Source organism: Choloepus didactylus, chromosome X, assembly GCF_015220235.1.
Source record: "Choloepus didactylus isolate mChoDid1 chromosome X, mChoDid1.pri, whole genome shotgun sequence".
NCBI lineage: Eukaryota > Metazoa > Chordata > Mammalia > Pilosa > Megalonychidae > Choloepus > Choloepus didactylus.
In genome coordinates this window covers 167,896,890-167,916,078 of record NC_051334.1, presented here as the reverse complement: position 1 = coordinate 167,916,078, position 19,189 = coordinate 167,896,890, and the positions used below count along the sequence as shown (strand labels likewise).

Genomic DNA, 19,189 nt, shown 5'->3' with positions numbered 1-19,189 from the left:
TATTGACATTCATCATAAAATCCATATACCTGTGTTATCTGTCTACTGGCAAAAGTGCAATACAATCAGGCCATTTAGCTTTTAGTGCAAGAAGGTAAGTGAAAGTCTCCAAACCATAGTAACCACTGTCTAAAAGTCACCCATAAATATGTAGTTTGTGTCAGGAATCTAACCTCCAATTCTGAGTAGCTCACAAAGGTCATAAGACTTGCCTATGTATGTCCCCACAAATTATTACTACTGCTGATACTGGCTGAATATATGACTCTTCCAAGAGGAGGTCACAAAAATAGTCACATGGCCACTTTGGGTCATTCTGGGGCAGGTACTTGCACAGCTGCGCAATCTCCACATACTTGTCCAAACCTAGTGGTACCATTTTAGAAGTAAAAGCTGTGCAGTGGTGGAGGCCCCTGAGAGGCATTTGCCTGTAGTAAATTTTGAAATCAGGAAATGCGAGTCCTCCAACTTTGTTCTTCTTTTTCAAGATGGTTTTGGATATTCAGGGCCCCTTGCCATTTGAATATCAGCTTTTCCATTTCTGCAAAAAAGGCCGCTGGAATTTTGATATGGATTGCATTACATTTGTAGATTGATTTAGACAGTGTGCCAGTTTGAATATATTATGTCCCCCAGAACGCCATTATCTTTGATGTAATCTTGTGTGGGCAGACATATCAGTGTTGATTAGACTGTAATTCTTTGAGTGTTTCCATGGAGATGTGCCCACCCAACTGTGGGTGATGACTCTGATTGGGTAATTTCCATGGAGGTGTTACCCCACCCATTCAGGGTGGGTCCAAATTAAATCACTGGAGCCATATAAATGAGCTGACAAACAGAAGGAACTCAGTGCAGCTGAGAGTGACATTTTGAAGAGGAGCTACAGCCAAGAGGGACACTTCGAAGAATGCACAGGAACTGAGAGAGGAGCTGCAGATGAGAGACAGTTTGAAAACGGTCGTTGAAAGCAGACTCTTGCTACGGAGAAGCTGAGAGAGGACAAATACCCCAAGTGCAGCTAAGAGTGACATTTTTGAGGAACTGCAGCCTAGAGAGGAACATCCTTGGAGAAAGCCATTTTGAAACCAGAACTTGGAGCAGATGCCAGCCACGTGCCTTCCCAGCTAACAGAGGTTACCCAGACACCATTGGCCATCTTCCAGTGAAGGTACCCAATTGTTGATGTGTTACCTTGGACACTTTATGGTCTTAAGCCCATAACTTTGTTTTTTTTTTTTTTTTTTTTTTTTTTTTTTTTTAATCATCATTTTATTGAGATATATTCACATACCACGCAGTCATACAAAACAAATTGTACTTTCGATTGTTTACAGTACCATTACATAGTTGTACATTCATCACCTAAATCAATCCCTGACACCTTCATTAGCACACACACAAAAATAACAAGAATAATAATTAGAGTGAAAAAGAGCAATTGAAGTAAAAAAGAACACTATGTACCTTTGTCTGTTTGTTTGCTTCCCCTACTTTTCTACACATCCATCCATAAACTAGACAAAGTGGAGTTTGGTCCTTATGGCATTCCCAATCCCACTGTCACCCCTCATAAGCTACATTTTTATACAACTGTCTTCGAGATTCATGGGTTCTGGGTTGTAGTTTGATAGTTTCAGGTATCCACCACCAGCTACCCCAATTCTTTAGAACCTAAAAAAGGTTGTCTAAAGTGTGCGTAAGAGTGCCCACCAGAGTGATCTCTCGGCTCGTTTTGGAATCTCTCTGCCACTGAAGCTTATTTCATTTCCTTTCACATCCCCCTTTTGGTCAAGAAGATGTTCTCCATCCCACGATGCCGGGTCTACATTCCTCCCTGGGAGTCATATTCCACGTTGCCAGGGAGATTCACTTCCCTGGGTGTCTGATCCCACGTAGGGGGGAGGGCAGTGATTTCACCTTTCAAGTTGGCTTAGCCAGAGAGAGAGGGCCACTTCTGAGCAACAAAGAGGCATTCAGGAGGAGACTCTTAGGCACAAATACAGGGAGGCCTAGCCTCTCCTTTGCAGCAACCGTCTTCCCAAGGGTAAAACTTATGGTAGAGGGCTCAACCTATCAAACCACCAGTCCCCTATGTCTGTGGTCATGTTAGCAACCATGGAGGTGGGGTAGGCGAATACCCCTGCATTCTCCACAGGCTCCTCAAGGGAAGCCCATAACTTTGTAACCAAATAAACCCCCTTTATAAAGGCTGACCCATTTCTGGTGTTTTGCATTCCAGCAGCATTAGCAAACTAGAACAGACGGTATTGACATCTTAACAATATTAAGCCTTCCAATCCATAAACATGGATATCTTTCCATTTACTTAGGTCTTCTTTAACCTCTTTCAGGAATGTTTTGTAGTTTTCAATGTACCAGTCTTTCTTGTCCTTGGTTATTTTATTCCTAGGTATTTTATTCTTTTAGATGCTATTGTAAATGGAATTGTTTTCTTGATTTCCTTTTCAGATTGTTCACTTCTGTTGTATATAAACCCAACTGACTTCTATGTGTTTACCTTGTATTCTGCAACTTTTCTGAATTTGTTTATTAGTTCTAGAGCTTTCTTGTGTATTATTTGGGACCTTTGATGTATTTATATTAAATTATTGCAGCTGTATTTTCCACAGATACATGAGATTCTCCATTTCAATACTCCTTCCCATTTTTACTTTCTAAAGTCTGTTCCTTGCATTTAAAAGAGTTGATATGGTAGCAGCTCCTGATCCACCTCCATCCCCTTGCCAAAGCTAGTCTTGTCAGACTGAGACTCAGGAAGCAAGGAGATGGCATTGGGGCAGCAGCAGCCACAGAGCTGTTGACCTTAATCCAGGTCAGGAGGTTTGGGGTAGGCATGGCTGTCACAGTTGCCTCAACTGCTGTCTCAGCTGCTGCCCCAGCCTACACTGGAGCCCTGGCTATGGGCCTCACCTTACTCCATATAGCCTCTTATGGTGGGTTACATTGATTGATTTTCGAATATTCAACCATCCTTACATCTCTGGGATAAACTCTACTTGACCATGTTGTATAATTGTTTTTATGCATTGCTGAATTCTTTTTCCTAATATTTTAAAAAGATTTTTTGCATCTATGTTCATGAGGGATTGGTCTGTTTTCTTTCAGTCTTTTTCATTTTGCACTGTCTTTGTCTGATTCTTGGTGTCAGGATAAAACAAAAAGCCATAAAATTTAAGGCAATCTTGTTAGGGCAGACATTAATTTTTGATTGAGTGTTTCCAGGGAGATGTGACTCAATCAACCGTGAGCTAGACTTTTCATTAAATTATCTCCATGGAGATATGGACCCCACCCATTCAGGGTGGGTCTTAATTAAATCACTGGAGTCCTCTGAGAGAGGACAAAATTCCCCAAGAGAAGCTGAGAGAGATATTTTGGAGATGGCTGTTGAAAGCTGATGCTTGGAGATGCAGACAGAAGGATGTTGACCCACACTTAGAGAGAAATGCCCTGGGAGAAAGGAGCAAGAATGCCCAGGAGCTGAGAAAAGGGAGCTGAAACACAACCCAGGACCAGCAGATGCCAGCCATGTGCCTTCCAAACTGACAGAGGTGTCTGGATGCTATCGGCCATTCCTCTGTTATGGTATCATCTTGATGCCTTAGTTTGGGCACTTTTATGGCCTTAGGACTAACTTTGTAACCAAATAACCCCCCTTTATAAAAGCATAACGTATATGGTATTTTGCATAACGGGAGGATTAGCAAACCAGAACACTCCTGCATGAAGATAACTTGGTCATTTGATATCATTCAAGATTTTTTATACTGGTGAAAGTAAAATAGTAAAATGCCATAGATTATGTAGCAAAAGAAAAACATGTTTTAAGTAGTCTGACTATGTTATGCCTACTGTTCAATACACATATGTGGAGTAGCAGTAGGTAAAAGCAATAAACAATTCAATTGATGTCAGCAAAAAATGGTGGAGTAAGGACCTCCGCAAAGTCTCTCCTCCATCAAAGAACCAAAAAAACAGGTAAATGTTGTCAGAATCAACTTTTTCATAACTCTGGAAATTAACCGAATGCTTGCAGCAACCCATAGGGTGTTTATGCAAGAAAAAGAGCTGAATCACAGTAAGAGCAGTGAGTATGTGGTGCTTTAACTTGCCCTAACCCCAACTTCATGGCAGTCTGCAACCCAAGTACTTCTGGACAGCTATAGGATGGAGCGGAACAGAGCTGGAGCTCTTTCAAAGCCTCATCTCCAAAGGATTGTCATTATTTGACCTATCTGGTGGTTCTCCTGAAGACCTCACTTAAAAGGCTGTCTGTTTGTGACTGACTTGGAGCTGGCCCAGTGCAGAAAAGAATTTTCCCCAGAGGGTGTTTGTCAAAAACAATTATAGACACGTGTTTTAACTTCCAGCTTCCTGGGAAAAGGGATAACAATTGGGTTAAGCAATAGACAAACTAAAAAGCTTAAAAGGAAATTCTGGGGAGTGAGATATCCCTAGGGGTTTGGAAAACTCCAACATATTCCTGGGAATATAGAAGGCTGAGTGCATGCTAAGGAAAAGTCTGAGAATGTGCTAAGATATCACCTCTCACTAACATTGAGGCTCTGCATGAGCAGGAAGTGAACACTAAAGTAGAGTTGTCAATTGTCTGAATGTATGTTGAAGGAATTCCCTAACACATACATAGAGCTCCTCAGCAAACACTGGGAGACTTATTGGTTCCAGGCATTAGGAAATCTTTGCTCACTAAGCTAAAGAAGTAGAGACTTTGGTGGCCACACATGACAATATCAAAGACTTTATTTTTTTAAAAATTGTGGAAACATATATACAGCCTAAATCTTCCCATTCCAACCACTCCGCAGCATTCCATTAGTGGGATTAATCACATTTACAATGTTGCAATGCTATCATCTTCCCACCATCCATTACTAGAAATTTCCCTTCACCCCAAACAGTGCGGGACACTGTTATCGAGTTCTGACTTGGCGGGCCTGGGCCAGGGGAACTGATCAGCCCCTAGGAAAGGTAGTGGGGCACGGGTGGTTGCGCCCTCCACGGCCCCCCGGGCCTGAGAAAGTGGAGCTGAATGCAGGCCCCATTTCCTCACCCCAAAGTAAAAACCATTGGGGAGGGCTTGCCGGAGAAAACCGCCCCCTTTACCTTGCCCACCCACTCCCCGTTACCGGAGCAACTCCTGCCCGTGACAAACAGCTTCCGCGTCCTCTCAGAACCAATCCAAGCCTTTAACCCTTACAGCTACCCCGCCCTCTAAACCGCCCGATATAAACTTGTACTCTCCCCTAATAAAGCTCTCTCTCTTGGTTTTCATCATCCTAAAAGAAACGTGTCCCGCCTGTTCCTTTCTCGCCGCCCTCCATACTTGCACGCCTCCCGCCGGGGACCTGGCCAAGTCCCCCGCCTCGCCCTCGCCTCCGGGAAAGAGCCCCCGCCGCCGGTACCCTCGGAGCAATCCTGGGAGCCTAGGATTTAGCAACCGGCCGCCACCCTCCCCCAGACGAGTAAACTGCGACCGCAACTGGCGCCCAACGTGGGGCCCCTGGAATTAAAAGTCCTCTCCATGCAGCGGTCCAGTGAAACCACCCGCTCGCCCGGACGCCTCTCCAGCCCCCCTTCTCCTCGCCTGCAAAGTAAGGGCCGCCTCTCCCTCGCCGCCCCGCGGAGCCGCCCCTCCCTCGCCGCTCCACGTCTGGAGCCGCCCCTCCCACGCCGCTCCGCGCCCGGGCCGCTCTTCCTTTCCCGCGTTAACCTAACTCTTACCCCCACTACCTTTCGTCTTCTCTTCCTATATCCCCCACATTCCTCCTAACACTCTTCCTCCAGTAGCTTTCCCTCTTCCCCTCCATTACTTTGCTGTGGTCCTCTGTGTCTTTGTTTCTTTGTTTCGCGCGGTGTGCCTCTTTGCAACCGCCCCCCCCCCCAAACTGCTCTCGCTACTAGAGGCTCCTGCCTTCCATTCTCACCATCTCCTTCGGCCTCGCTGCCACAGTTTACCTCATTTTCTTTACTTAATAATCAACCCCCCTTTTTTTTTCTCTTTTCTCACTCCGCTATGGGTAATCGTCTATCTGCACGCCAAGCACCCCAAGTTCGCGCTCTGGCGGGTCTCCTAGACACACATCGCTGTAAAGTGTCTGTCCGGCAGCTGCAGGTATACTGGGACCTCCTGCTGCCCTTTAACCCATGGCTCACCACTTGCCATCTTTGGGACCCTGTTACTTATGATCGCCTTATTGATCGGGTCACCAACGCCATGAAACATGAGAGCAAGCGCTTCCCTCCCGGCTTGCTCCCCACCTTAATAACCGTCCGCTCCTGCCTTCAAGGCTCCCTTCCCCCTGATCGAGGCCCCATTAAATCCAAGGAGGCCCTATCAACCCAGCCAACAGATTCAGACAGCGATACTAATGTAGACCACGATTCGGACACAGAATCCTTAGTCGAGCAAATTAACAACGCGCTCGAAGTCGCCCCCCAAAAACAAAGCAATACTAAGCCTCGCCAAGATGGCGAACTTCCTCCTTCTTCTTCCATCGAGGGGAGGAAGTGCTCCGGCGATGACGTCAGCCCTAAGCTGGGCCGGAAACCGCAAGCGCTTTACCCCGCCCTTTCACAGGGCGGAGCTAGTCCACCATCCTATGCCTTAGCCACTCCCAACGTGCCGCCGTCTTGCGACGCTTGGGGCCTCCCACTTCCGCCTCCCCCTCCGGCGAGCTCCCCCTCGGAGCCGCTACCGGCAGCTGCCGCCGCTCCTCCCACCCTGCCGACTAACAACCCCTGGCTGCCTTCTACACCTCAAGGCAACCCTTGGGGCAACGCTCCCCCTACCCCCACTCCCGCGCCAAGCCCTCTGCAAGCGCGTCCCCCTTTCTCTCGTGCCTTTCGCTGCTTTCCTCTTAACCTTACCCCCACACCACAGAAACCGTATGACTGGTATCCCATTGACTCTAATACTATTAAGCAGCTTCGCAGGGCCGTCAAGGAGGACGGGTTGGGTAGCCCATACGCTTCCCAAATACTGCAGGATCTCGGCATGGACTTTTGCATCCCCCAAGACTGGGCCTCGCTTGCCCGTTCCATTCTTAACCCCGGCCAGTTTATTGATTGGCGTGCTCACTTTCAGGCGGAAGCAGCTAAGCAAAGTGAGCAAGACGCAGCCACTGGAGTTTATCATCACCCCGAAGCCTACTTAGGCACGGGAGCGTTTATAAATGCATCTGCTTATATTAATGTACCTGCCACCTTTTGGCCTATCCTTCGGGTAATCGCCTTGCGAGCATTTGCCAACTGCTCTACCTGTCGGCCTAATAAATTCACCAAGCTCTTCCAGGAGCCGAGTAAGCCTTTCGCCACCTTTGTCTCCAGAGTCGAAGAAACCTGCGCTCGAAAGGTAAGTGATCCCCAGGCCCAATATTACATGTGCCCATCCTCAAATCCTGGAAAATCGTACTGTAATTCCCCCAACGAGTACTACTGTGCATACTGGGGGTGTGAAACATTAGCCACTAATTGGAAGCCTCCTGTTCCTAATCATTACCTTACCTTAAAGTGGGCCCCTACAGGGTGCAAACTCCCTACAGTTAACTGGCTCGGCCAAGAAAGCGAGGAATCCTGCACACATCTTAATCTTACAGTGCAGCTCCCCACTAATCCCTCCTGGTTACTCGGTCAAACTTGGGGCTTCAGAATCTATGAGAAAGGAGCCGACCGAGGATCACTTATTCTCATAAAAAAGGAGGCTGTAAGCCAACCATGCCAAAATACTGCATTAAGAACACCCTCTGGCATAGGTCCCAACCAAGTCATTAACCCCCTTTTTCCACAGCTCTCCAGCCGCACCTCAGCTGCAAACAACGCATCGCCAACACCACCACCCCAACCTTTTCTGCCCCCCTCTCGTTACTCCTCTCCCCTCCTCAGCCTTATCCAAGCAGCCTTCACCTCAGTGAATTCCTCCAACCCCAATCTTACCTCCTCTTGTTGGCTTTGCCTCTCCACTTCCTCCCCCCTGTATGAGCCAGTAGCCTCCAACCTCTCCTTTTCAGAAAACACAGAGGACAGCCCCTCGGAATGCAATTGGAATACCTCTGCCGTCCCCCTAACCTTTCATTCAGTCTCCTTTACAGGAAAGTGCATCCGCCCTCGCTCAAGTAACTCTCCCAACCTCACAGCTTGTGCCGACTACTCATCTCCCAGCAGCTCTGCAAAATTTCTCATTCCTCATAACTCCTCCCAATGGCTCTGCTCCTCTACAGGGCTTACCCCCTGCCTTAACATGCAAACCCTCAATACAACTAATGAAACTTGCCTCCTAATTGTCCTTATCCCTAGGGTCCTATACCACAGCGAGGAAGACTTCTTCCTCCGCCTGGAAAGAACTGCAGCCCCTGCTCCACTGCAAAAGCGAGAGCCCATCACCGTCCTCACGATTGCCTCCCTCCTAGGTCTTGCAGGCGCTGGCACCGGAATCGCTGCATTAGCCAGTCAAGGCTCCGCCCTAACTCACCTCCGGGCGGCTGTTGACGAGGACATTCGTCACCTACAAGACGCCATTTCTCATCTTAAAAATTCTGTCAATTCCCTCTCTGAGGTCGTACTCCAAAACTGCCGAGGCCTCGACCTTCTCCTCCTCAAAGAAGGAGGCCTCTGCGCCGCCCTAGGAGAAGAGTGCTGTGTATATGCCAATTCCACAGGTCTCGCCGAGGACAGCCTAAAAAAGGTCCGAGAGGGACTGGAACAACGCAAAAAAGACCGTGAAGCCACCAGCTATTGGTCCCACATCTTTACCCCCCTCCTCCCATACCTCCTCCCTCTCATCGGCCCCCTACTAATGATTATTCTAGCTCTCACCCTAGGGCCCTGCATTATCCGCAAAATTGTTCAGCTTGCTAAGAACCAAGCCAATGCTGTCTTTTCATCATTTGTGCAAGTCCAGTATCAACAACTTGCCTCCACTGAAGAAGCTGACCCTCCGCAGCGTCGCCACCCTCGTCCATCCCGCAAGCAGCGAGGCCCCTCTCGAACGCCCGGGCGCCACACCAACGTCGAGCTCCAGCCTCTCTGACTACCATCTACCCCTATCCCTTCCCCCACCTCCCCTTTCCCTCATCCCTTGGCGGATCTCTCCGGTAAGCTTCTTCCTCTAATTAGAAAAGAAGGGGGAAATGCGGGACACTGTTATCGAGTTCTGACTTGGCGGGCCTGGGCCAGGGGAACTGATCAGCCCCTAGGAAAGGTAGTGGGGCACGGGTGGTTGCGCCCTCCACGGCCCCCCGGGCCTGAGAAAGTGGAGCCGAATGCAGGCCCCATTTCCTCACCCCAAAGTAAAAACCATTGGGGAGGGCTTGCCGGAGAAAACCGCCCCCTTTACCTTGCCCACCCACTCCCCGTTACCGGAGCAACTCCTGCCCGTGACAAACAGCTTCCGCGTCCTCTCAGAACCAATCCAAGCCTTTAACCCTTACAGCTACCCCGCCCTCTAAACCGCCCGATATAAACTTGTACTCTCCCCTAATAAAGCTCTCTCTCTTGGTTTTCATCATCCTAAAAGAAACGTGTCCCGCCTGTTCCTTTCTCGCCGCCCTCCATACTTGCACGCCTCCCGCCGGGGACCTGGCCAAGTCCCCCGCCTCGCCCTCGCCTCCGGGAAAGAGCCCCCGCCGCCGGTACCCTCGGAGCAATCCTGGGAGCCTAGGATTTAGCAACCGGCCGCCACCCTCCCCCAGACGAGTAAACTGCGACCGCAAAACAGAAACCCTACACTCATTTCTTATTAAGTCCCCATTGCCCCTTCCCCCATTTCTCTTAACCCATACTCTACTTTTCATCTCTATGGTCATATTCTCTGATAATTTCTTTGTGTTTACTGTGGGGCTTAAAATTAAACTCTTTTTTTTTTTTCTCTAAAGCAATTTTTTTTTATTTACAGTATGAAGGTTACAAAGGTACATATGTATATATATATATATAATACCCCTAAGTTACAAATTTTCATTGTAATGTACAATGCTATATGCTGATATGCAACTCAAGGGGAAGTGTTGCTTATGCATCTACATTTATAGAGTACACATAAAACTTTTTTTTTTTTTTATAATATTAAGAACAAATACTGCCCTGTTTTATACCATGGGTTTTTGATGTGGCAGCCTGGTGATGCCAGAAGATTTGAGACTTATATCTTAAATAAGACTTAAAAGGAAGTCTTGTTTAAATACAGGGTCCTAAAAAGAAGAAAAACCCAGAATATCACATACTTTTAACTCTTTGTAGAAGTATTATTCTAGCTTTCGAAGCCTTACTATGTAACAAAAATGTTAAGTTGCACAGGACAGAATATATACAAGTGGGTATAATCACAATTTGCACAAATTAGCCAAAATAGGCCTTCTTAGGTAGTGGTTTGCCACAATGTTTTCTGAAGGATCTCAGGTTTGGTATCAAAAGGGAAAACATTCTTTGGGCACCAAAGTCTTATAATGCTGAACTCATCCAACAGATTGTAAACATAACACTGGAGTCCTATACTGGAGAAAACAATTTGAAACTGGTTCTTATTATAAGGGCAGATTTGTTACAAGATGAGATGACTACTGAGATGATGATTATGCCTGAAATTTAAACACACTGAACCTGAAACTTAGTTTAAATCATTTGTTCTCCCCCAAATCTTGTCAAGTCACAAAATATAAGTGGAAAAACATAACTGATACCAATTTATACAGGACAGAGATTAGAGGAAAGTGCTTCTTCCAACCTAGGAGGAACAGATTCTTATATTACCATACTCATGTGCTGGTTCCAGTAATACACAATCATTAGCACCTGATTGTCAAAGAGTTATGTTTAATGTAATGACCAAGACACTCAAGGCATGACCTAATTTTTGTGCACAACTCCAGGACACTTGAAAACAAAGGGGAAGAAGCCCATCTGACTATGTTTCACAAGACATTCCAATCACAGATCGCTCAGGCACTTTCTGGGCACGACTAAAGTTGTTGCCCAAAAAGCTGACCCTAATGATAAATGGATGGAAAGGGACTGTATGTAAATTATGGAAATATTCAATCAATATCTCTTATTTTCCTTAGGTGCTCTTTTTACTGAGTTTCAATGCCAGAGTGTTGCAGAGTAAGAGGAATTCTGCAAAGTTTTAAGTACATCATTGTGATCTATCATTAATGAAGAAGTACTTTCTACCATGTGTAAGGACTTTCAACAAATGACATGTTTAAAGGATATCAGTGAGAAGATGAATGGGTTAGCACAACTTAGAAATAGGGGGTAGATGAAACATATATTTAGCTTTACTGTTTATAGTTTAAAAGAAGCATTTCTTTAAAAAATATTCCCTTGATCCACTTTGGGCGATAGAGCTTACTTCTTATTGTTGTGATTTATCTTACTGATATTCTATGCTGAACTCCCTCCCAAACTAAAGTCTATTTTGCATTAAAAAAAATTCATGCATTATGAAAAGAATGACCTAGTTAAATGTGCATAGATCAAAGCCCAAGCATCTTTTAAACATTTTCCAGTTCGTGAGATCCAGATAAGCAGAACTAGAAATGCACTTTGATAAAAATACAAAGTGGTTAATTACTTAACCACTCTTTGATAAATAGATGGCATGGTGAGACTGAAAAATAATGGATTACATGCTACTTGAGGGCAGGAACTTTCTTTTGGACCCTTCTGAGCGTCTGGTGCAGAAATGAGCATTAATAAATGCTTATTAAATTAAAGAATACATGAATTAATGTAATTAATTATCCTTGCAGTTTCAAAATTTTCCTGAGTCCCCAAAGAACATTTTGTCTAGTCATACATGATTTCTGTCACTTTGGAAGAGTAGTGATAGAACAGTCAGGTTCCAAGGGTATGTAAGTGATTGGGATAAAAAGGGACTCAAAAACTAAAACGCATGTGTGTCAATGGCATGGAGGTAAGATTACTGCAAAACCAAGAAAGGTACTTTAGAGGACTCAGAAATTAAAACTATACATGGATACCTAATTTTATAATAAAGTATCATTTCTCTAGTTTTAACCACTCTATTCTTGGGCAATTCAAGGATTATATTCTTATGGTAGATTTTTGTTAACTATAACCAAATATTCACTGAAGAGCAAGCACTCATCTGCAAAAGGCATATTTACACATTACATCAACTGCAGATTCATTTTTAAAACTGGAATATGCTTTGGTTCAGTTGCCCAAAGTGGGAAAGTAAGAATAAGAGGTGGCAAGAGATAAGCTCAAGTTTTAACATTTTGAAACAAAAGAAAGTATCTTGTTAAAATATTCTTCCAAGTTAATATATAAAACAACCATTCTTCTGGTTGGCAGTTTAGCTAGTATCAAGAGACAAGAAAGTGGATGTGCCTTAAGTGCCTGTTTACTGCACCTTATCTTAATTTGAAACTCTGTCCTTTAAGAGGACAAACTTGTATCACTGTTCTACTAAAGGTTTTTGTTTTTATTTTTTTAGAGAAAGGGTTTCAAATCAGCCACTTAAACAGTCTATTACTAGTGTAAAATAACTTTCACTTAATATTACAGTATAGGAATCCCTATATTGCTCAAAAATACATAATCCTGTTATACAGCGTAATTATATTAGAATTATCAGCACAGTGAAAAAAAAAAGCTTAAAAAATAAGTAGAACTGCTGCTGTTATATTTTAAAGATAGTATGTGAAAAGTGGAAATAATTCTCCATTACCAGGCAATTACCACAAAAGAGAATGTTAGAAGATGGCAGATTCCTCTACTTTTACATTCAGGAGGAAAACACCAAACAAACCAACAATAATAATTCAAATTTAACTGAAAGAGGTTTCCAAACTCAAGGTAGACAATAATATCAACCTGTCACATATAATATCTGATAGAGCTATATAAAAAGAATTAATATGATGATTGTGAAATTCAACTTAAAGTTTAAGCAGAATCCCAAATTTAATTAAGTCTCTTTTTATTTCACAGATATTCAGATCTTATCCAAGCAATTTTCTTTGGGACCAAAGAAATTTGGAATTTTATTTCTTCATTAGGAATTGAAAAAAGAAGACCTTTGGCTTTCTAACCAGACAGTTCAATTGTGGCATCAATCAATGATGGCAGCAACATGGAAACGTATGCTGGGTATTTGGATAAATATTATATATATTTATATATAGCTTATAACCAGTGAAAATAAAAAGAATATAAGTCAGCATAAGTGTCCAACATAAGATACAAAAAAGCAGACAAAGTGCTTAAGTCTACAGGTTTTCCCTGAACGCTTCAAAATTATTTGACTCTTTAAGCAGGGAGGGCTTTTAACAGAATTTGCATAGCAGCTTACAAGGTAATTTGCATTAAAAATATGGAGAGGGTCTTCTATATTTTTGAACACATACAAATATCACCACATGCATATATAAATTAAATAGGAAGACCAGGAGATTCTCGGAAAAAAAAAATCCATCATAATCTTTTATCAAAGTGGTCACATTCCTTGTCAAGCAAAACCATTTACAGTTAAACCTGTTTTTCTGGGAGAAACAAAATCTTGTCCATATTCCACACAGCTTAATTTTTTTTTTAAAGAAATTTTTATCAGCTAACTGCATTGAATCAGCTAAAAAAATCTTTGTTACCATCCTACTCAGGAGGATAAGAAAACAAATAATCAGTAACAATTTAGCCATTTGTTGGATTTTTCTACTTATAAAAATACAAGAATTAAATAATTTACTATCTCCCCTGCCTTGTAATAAGTTTCAGTAACAAAGTTAGTGACAGTACAGATGATAAAAAACAGACCTTATCAGACTTTACTTGGCCTAAAAAGTGCTAAAACACGGTGTTAAAATGGGTAAATGATATTTAAAGTAATATTTTCGATTGCCTGTACATGTCCCAACATTTAACATGAAACTCTGCCTAGCAGGTAGGTGAGTTTACAGTTCAACTATCTAATAAATACTGTATAAACATACATTAAAGTATTTCTTCACATAAAATATTAGGATGCTAATTTCTGGGTAAGGTTCATTTGATGACTTTTCAAGAAAAGAATTACCTTTTTCAGAAAAGGAAAAACTGATCCTTTTTTTTTTTAATGGAGCGAGAGAAGGAGAGAAGTTTAAGGGAAAGAGGAGGGAGACTTTTCACATACTGATTGGCTGCTTACAGACACATGCTTGGAATATGGAGAAGATTCTAAGCCCCAGGTCTCAGTGGGCAGAGGAATTGGTCCACCTGAATGAGGGGACACTACTCTGCAGTTTCCCTTCTATCGACACATGGAAAGCCCATAACATTATCAATAATTTTCCTAATTCAAAATGAAAAAGAAATTAAGTTACCTGGTACTATAAAAGAGGTGGAATATCAAAAGCCTATTTATCATTTGAAAATAATTTGCCATATTATGGCATCTAAATACAAAATATGTTATTTATCAAGGCTGTCTCATTCATAAAAAACACTTCATTTGTGGTTTGAAAATGCCACACACTTAATTGAAAAATAACCTGGTCACCCATGATTGGAAAGCTGTTAAAATACATAAAATAAGCAGCTTAAGGGCTCTTGCTCGTGGGGCTGCTAGTGGACAAAGCAAACCTCCCATATACTTTCATTTCACATCAAGACTTGAAAGGCAAATTATTAAAAACCCTATTGATCTTGGCTCTATATGACAGTTTAAGCTTGCACAAAAGGAGCAGAAATGCACACGTTTTGTCTCTCCTGCCCAAACTTTAAGCTCACCTTCTTTTTTACAGCTCTTTTTCATATAACTAATGAGCAGAGTGACTCCAGAAGCTCCCCCTGCAAATTTTCCCAGTGGCTTAGCCTTTCACAATAACACAGGAAACCTCAATCTAATGGCTTTGCCACTGAAGTCTGTGTCTGCACCATTAAACTTCCCATATTAACGGTATGGTTATCTCAAACCATTATGTGTTGAAACTGTGCTTTCAGAAAACATGGTTGGACCTTCAAGACATTTTTTTCTTCCCCAATTTGCAAATTTTTCCCAGATGGAACTAAAATTAGGTTTATGAATTTTCAAAACTTAAAAGCTCTTGAAAAACATATTCTAGTCTAGATTTTAATTTCTACAGTTTTAAGCAGATCAGATAATTCATTTTTGGACCTTGAAACATTATGTGGAGCTGGGGAAAGAACAAACTTCTTTCCCCAATCTCTGCATGTGTCAATCTTACTGCACACGGTCGGGGAGGACTGACCGGTTTTACAATGTCTAACTGGAACTAACTGGAACAAACTCTGTTCATAAGTCTATTTCACATGCCCTCCCTACCAGTCAGTTTGCACTCAAGCCAAATAGCTTATGTTTTGCATATACAGCTGTGTTTTCTTTTTTTCCTTTTCCAAGTGCCACACTCCTCCACATCCCCTTATGGCACTCCTGATACATCTAGTAAATGATGTTCAGCAAGGATAGAGAACATCCAAGTCAATATTATCTTTTCTTTCAGATTCTGGCACTGCTAATCTTGGAATATTATATGGATATTACATTATTTTAAATGTCAAATATATACCTCCTGCATAATTAGGAAAAAATAAGCTGAGTGTGATTTTCCAATACCACAAAACTAACAATCTTACAACTACTAAGTCCTAATGATGACATCTGGCAATGCCTAACAAAATCTAGGTGGTTGTCCCATGGTCTTGTCACCCTGCCCACTGTCGGATGCGTTGAACCAACACTGAGTCTTGAATTAGCAGCTGTTGGTCCATGTCACAAAGGGAGAGGGCCAGGGACAGGATCCTGCACGGGCTCACACAGCTCAAAGTGAATTGACATGTTTGTGCTGAAAAGCCGGCTTCACCGCAAAGTCTACGCTTTAAACAAGCTGGTTCTTCAAGATTAACTCTCTTACAGGGATGTGCCAACTAGAAAAGATGCAGTCAAGGTAACCCACTTCAAAGACTAATTTCTCAAAACTAGGACAGATGATCTCCCTGGAATGGCAGTGATATCCATTATTCAAATAGTGACAATAAAGCTCCACTAGCCCTAACCAAAGGCACAATTGGTTAGCAGTAAAAAATGGCTTAGGCTAAAATGAGGAGTTTCTTTAAAAATAAATCTCATATCATCCTCTGGCTTCTACCTAAAGTAAAATCAGAAAAACCTAAAATAAGCAAACCTTTTCTTTAAAACATGGTCTCCAACTTGCTCTTCAACATGATCACTACCAGAAAGGGAGTGGAAGGCGAGGCAAATAAAATTTTGCAAGTTCTAAGTCCTAAAGTTAGCACTTATGAGGGGCAAAGCTTGTAATAAGGTGGGAAGTGATGGCTGGAGTGAGATGTAGCAAGAGCCAGGACAGATGGAAGAACCCTTGGTGATGATGCACACTGAAGGACTTCACAGGGTAGCAGGAACAAGTAAGAACAGTAAACTCCAACAAAATGTATAACCCATCAGAAACAACCAAGAAGCATATAATCACAGAAACTTAGCTACAGCAAACTAGCATCTGGGAAGGAATGGGCTTAAATAAGAGATCAAGGCTAAGCCCGAAATAGCTCCTACAGGAAGAAGAGCAAGAAAACAACTCTCATATGTTTACTTATGTTCGAAAAGAAAAACAATGAGCCATCCTTCTTAAGAGGGGAAATAAACCCAATTACTTATAAACCACATTGTGATACTGGAAAATAAATCAACAGCTTCATTTTGGAACTTATTAGAGGTCCTAGTATTTCTGGCCAAGGTAGCTTGTGAAAGGTAGGCTCTTCTTTAAACATGGTTATGGTTCAGCAGTGATTTGCAGGTCCTTGTCAAGGCACTGTGCTAGAGGAGAGAGCAAAGAGCATTCTTTTTGTGCTTCTTTTCTTTTCTTTCTTTTTTGAGGTGGAAATATTTCTTGTGACATTCATTCAAGGCTCTTTTCTGATTTGTTGCTGCTCATACAAGCAGTCCCATGCGAGTGACTTTGGCTGACAAGAACGTGTGCAACACAAATACAATCGGCTTTGGACAAGAGTGTAGGTCCATGGTCAGTTCTCCCTCAGGACCACCAAAATCCAGATACAGATTTCTGATGCCATCATCAGCAGACATTTTCAGCCCTTCAAAGGGGTAGCGGTACAATATGCTGCTGGAGCCTCCATTTTCCCTGGAGATAGTGAATCCATTTTCATAGTGAACAGTGAGTCTTACCTCTTGGCCATTTAATGTGCACCCTAGAGAGACTTCCTTGATCAGCTCAGCAGCAGCGTGACAACCTTGAACAAGTATCCTGGTCCAAGTTGACAGATCCCAATGTGTCTCCACCCTGAAACGATGCATTTCAATGCCCTGCCAAGAGCCTGTCCTGGTAGCAAATGTAAGATCAGATCCAAGTGAAGGTGATCGACATCCGGAACCAGAATGAACCAACCTTGTGGCAACAAGAGGGTAGCTATGACATGGTGATGCCCAAGCATCCCTTGTCCATGGCATACAGTCATAAAGCAGCAAATCCTTCTCAGTCACAGCCATGAGGACAGGTCTCCATTGTTGTCTTCCACCATCTAGTTTTGCCTGTTCTGCCAGCCAGGCAATGTGCCTGACCTCCTTACTGCCTCCTGCCGCACTGGTTGCACCAAGTATGGCATTGAGTTCAGCCAACACCTGTGGGAGGAGAGCCATTATGTTGGTGTGGATAGCTACGAACCAGGAGTGTGCTGTGGCTGTATCCTTGCAGCGCAGGATCAAGGTGTTCCTGCTGTCAGGAGAATGTAGCTCTATCAATCTATTTTCCAGATCCGGCATGCTTAGGTTTCTAGCAGCAAAGCACATTTTTAGAGGGATGACCTTCCTGTCCTTGGTGCTGTTCTGGTGTTTTGGAGAACCAGAGTCCTCGCTGCCACTGAAGCTTGGTGACTGCGGTGCTGCACCTTCCCATGGCAGATCCGATACTAATGACGGTTTCTTGATATATGGTGTCACTTCTCGGATGAACTTGACCTCCAGCAGCACCTCCTTGCCCGCGCGCTTCAGCGCCTGCACCGCCTGGTCGTGGGTGGCCTGGCGCAGGTCGGTGCCGTTCACCGACAGGATGGCGTCTCCCAGCCGCAGCGCTCGGCTCTGGTCGGCGGCCAGCCCCGGGAAGATCTTGGAGATGAGGATCGGCATCCGGTTCTCGCGGCCGCCCTTGATGCTGATGCCCAGGCCGCCGGCCTCCTGCTTCACGACCCGCACCCGGCGCACGGGCGGTGACGCGCCCGCCTCGCCCGCGGGGCCCCGCGGTAGTGCGGGCGGGCTCGGGGGTCCCAGGCCGCGGCTCGGACTCCCCGGCAGCGAGTCGCCGGCGCCGCCGCCGTTCGGGAGGCCGTTGAAGGCGGCCGCCGCCGGCCCCAGGACGGGCTCGGGTTCGGCCGCCGCAGCGTCGCCCGTCAAGCTCAGGCTCTCGCCGCTCAGCTCGGCCACCACCCGCACCCAACGCTCCCTCAGCAGCAGCTCCACCAGCCCCGCTTTGGTGGCCCGCGTCCACACCGCCATGGTCGGCCCCGCTCCCGTCGCCGCAGCTACCCTCTAAAATTAAACTCTTAAATCCATAACAATCTTGTTCTTCTTTGATACCAACTTAACTTCAATAGGACACATAAACTATGTTCCTATACTCCTCCATTCCCCCACTTTTATGTAGTTCTTGTCAAAAATTACATATTTTACATTGAGTCCAAAACCACTGATTTATCATTACAGTTTATGTATTTTAGATCCTGTAGGAAGTAAATAGTGGAGTTACAAATCAAAAATACAGTAGTATTGGTATTTATATTTACCATGTGATCTTTACCAGAAATCTTTATTTCTTCATGTGGTTTCAGTCAATTGTTTAGTGTCCCTTCCTTTCAGCCTGCTCATTTCCCTTTAACACTTCTTATAGGACTGATCTACTGGTGATGAAGTCCCTCAGCTTTTGATTATCCAGGAATGTTTTCATCTCCCTCTCATTTTTAACCTCCAGGTGTTTGTGAATTTTCTAAGTCTCTGATGGTTATTGACTTCTGTTTGTATTCCATTGTGGTCAGAGAATGTGCTTTGAATAAATTCAATTTTTTTTTTAAATTTATTGAGGCTTGTTTTATGTCCCAGCGTATGGTCTATTATGGAGAAAGATCTGTGATCACTAGAGAAGAATGTGTGTCCTGGTGATTT

General features: G+C 43.8%; 1 protein-coding gene across 1 annotated transcript; it reads right to left on the bottom strand.

Annotated features, from left to right (window-relative positions):
• Positions 1–16,660: 16,660 nt before the first annotated feature.
• On the bottom strand, positions 16,661–18,553 carry LOC119523076 (beta-2-syntrophin-like). Its single transcript, XM_037821831.1, has one exon. It carries the CDS (start codon positions 18,524–18,526, stop codon positions 16,949–16,951), a length of 1,578 nt encoding a protein of 525 aa, XP_037677759.1. The 5' UTR covers positions 18,527–18,553; the 3' UTR covers positions 16,661–16,948.
• Between the last annotated feature and the right edge of the window lie 636 nt (positions 18,554–19,189).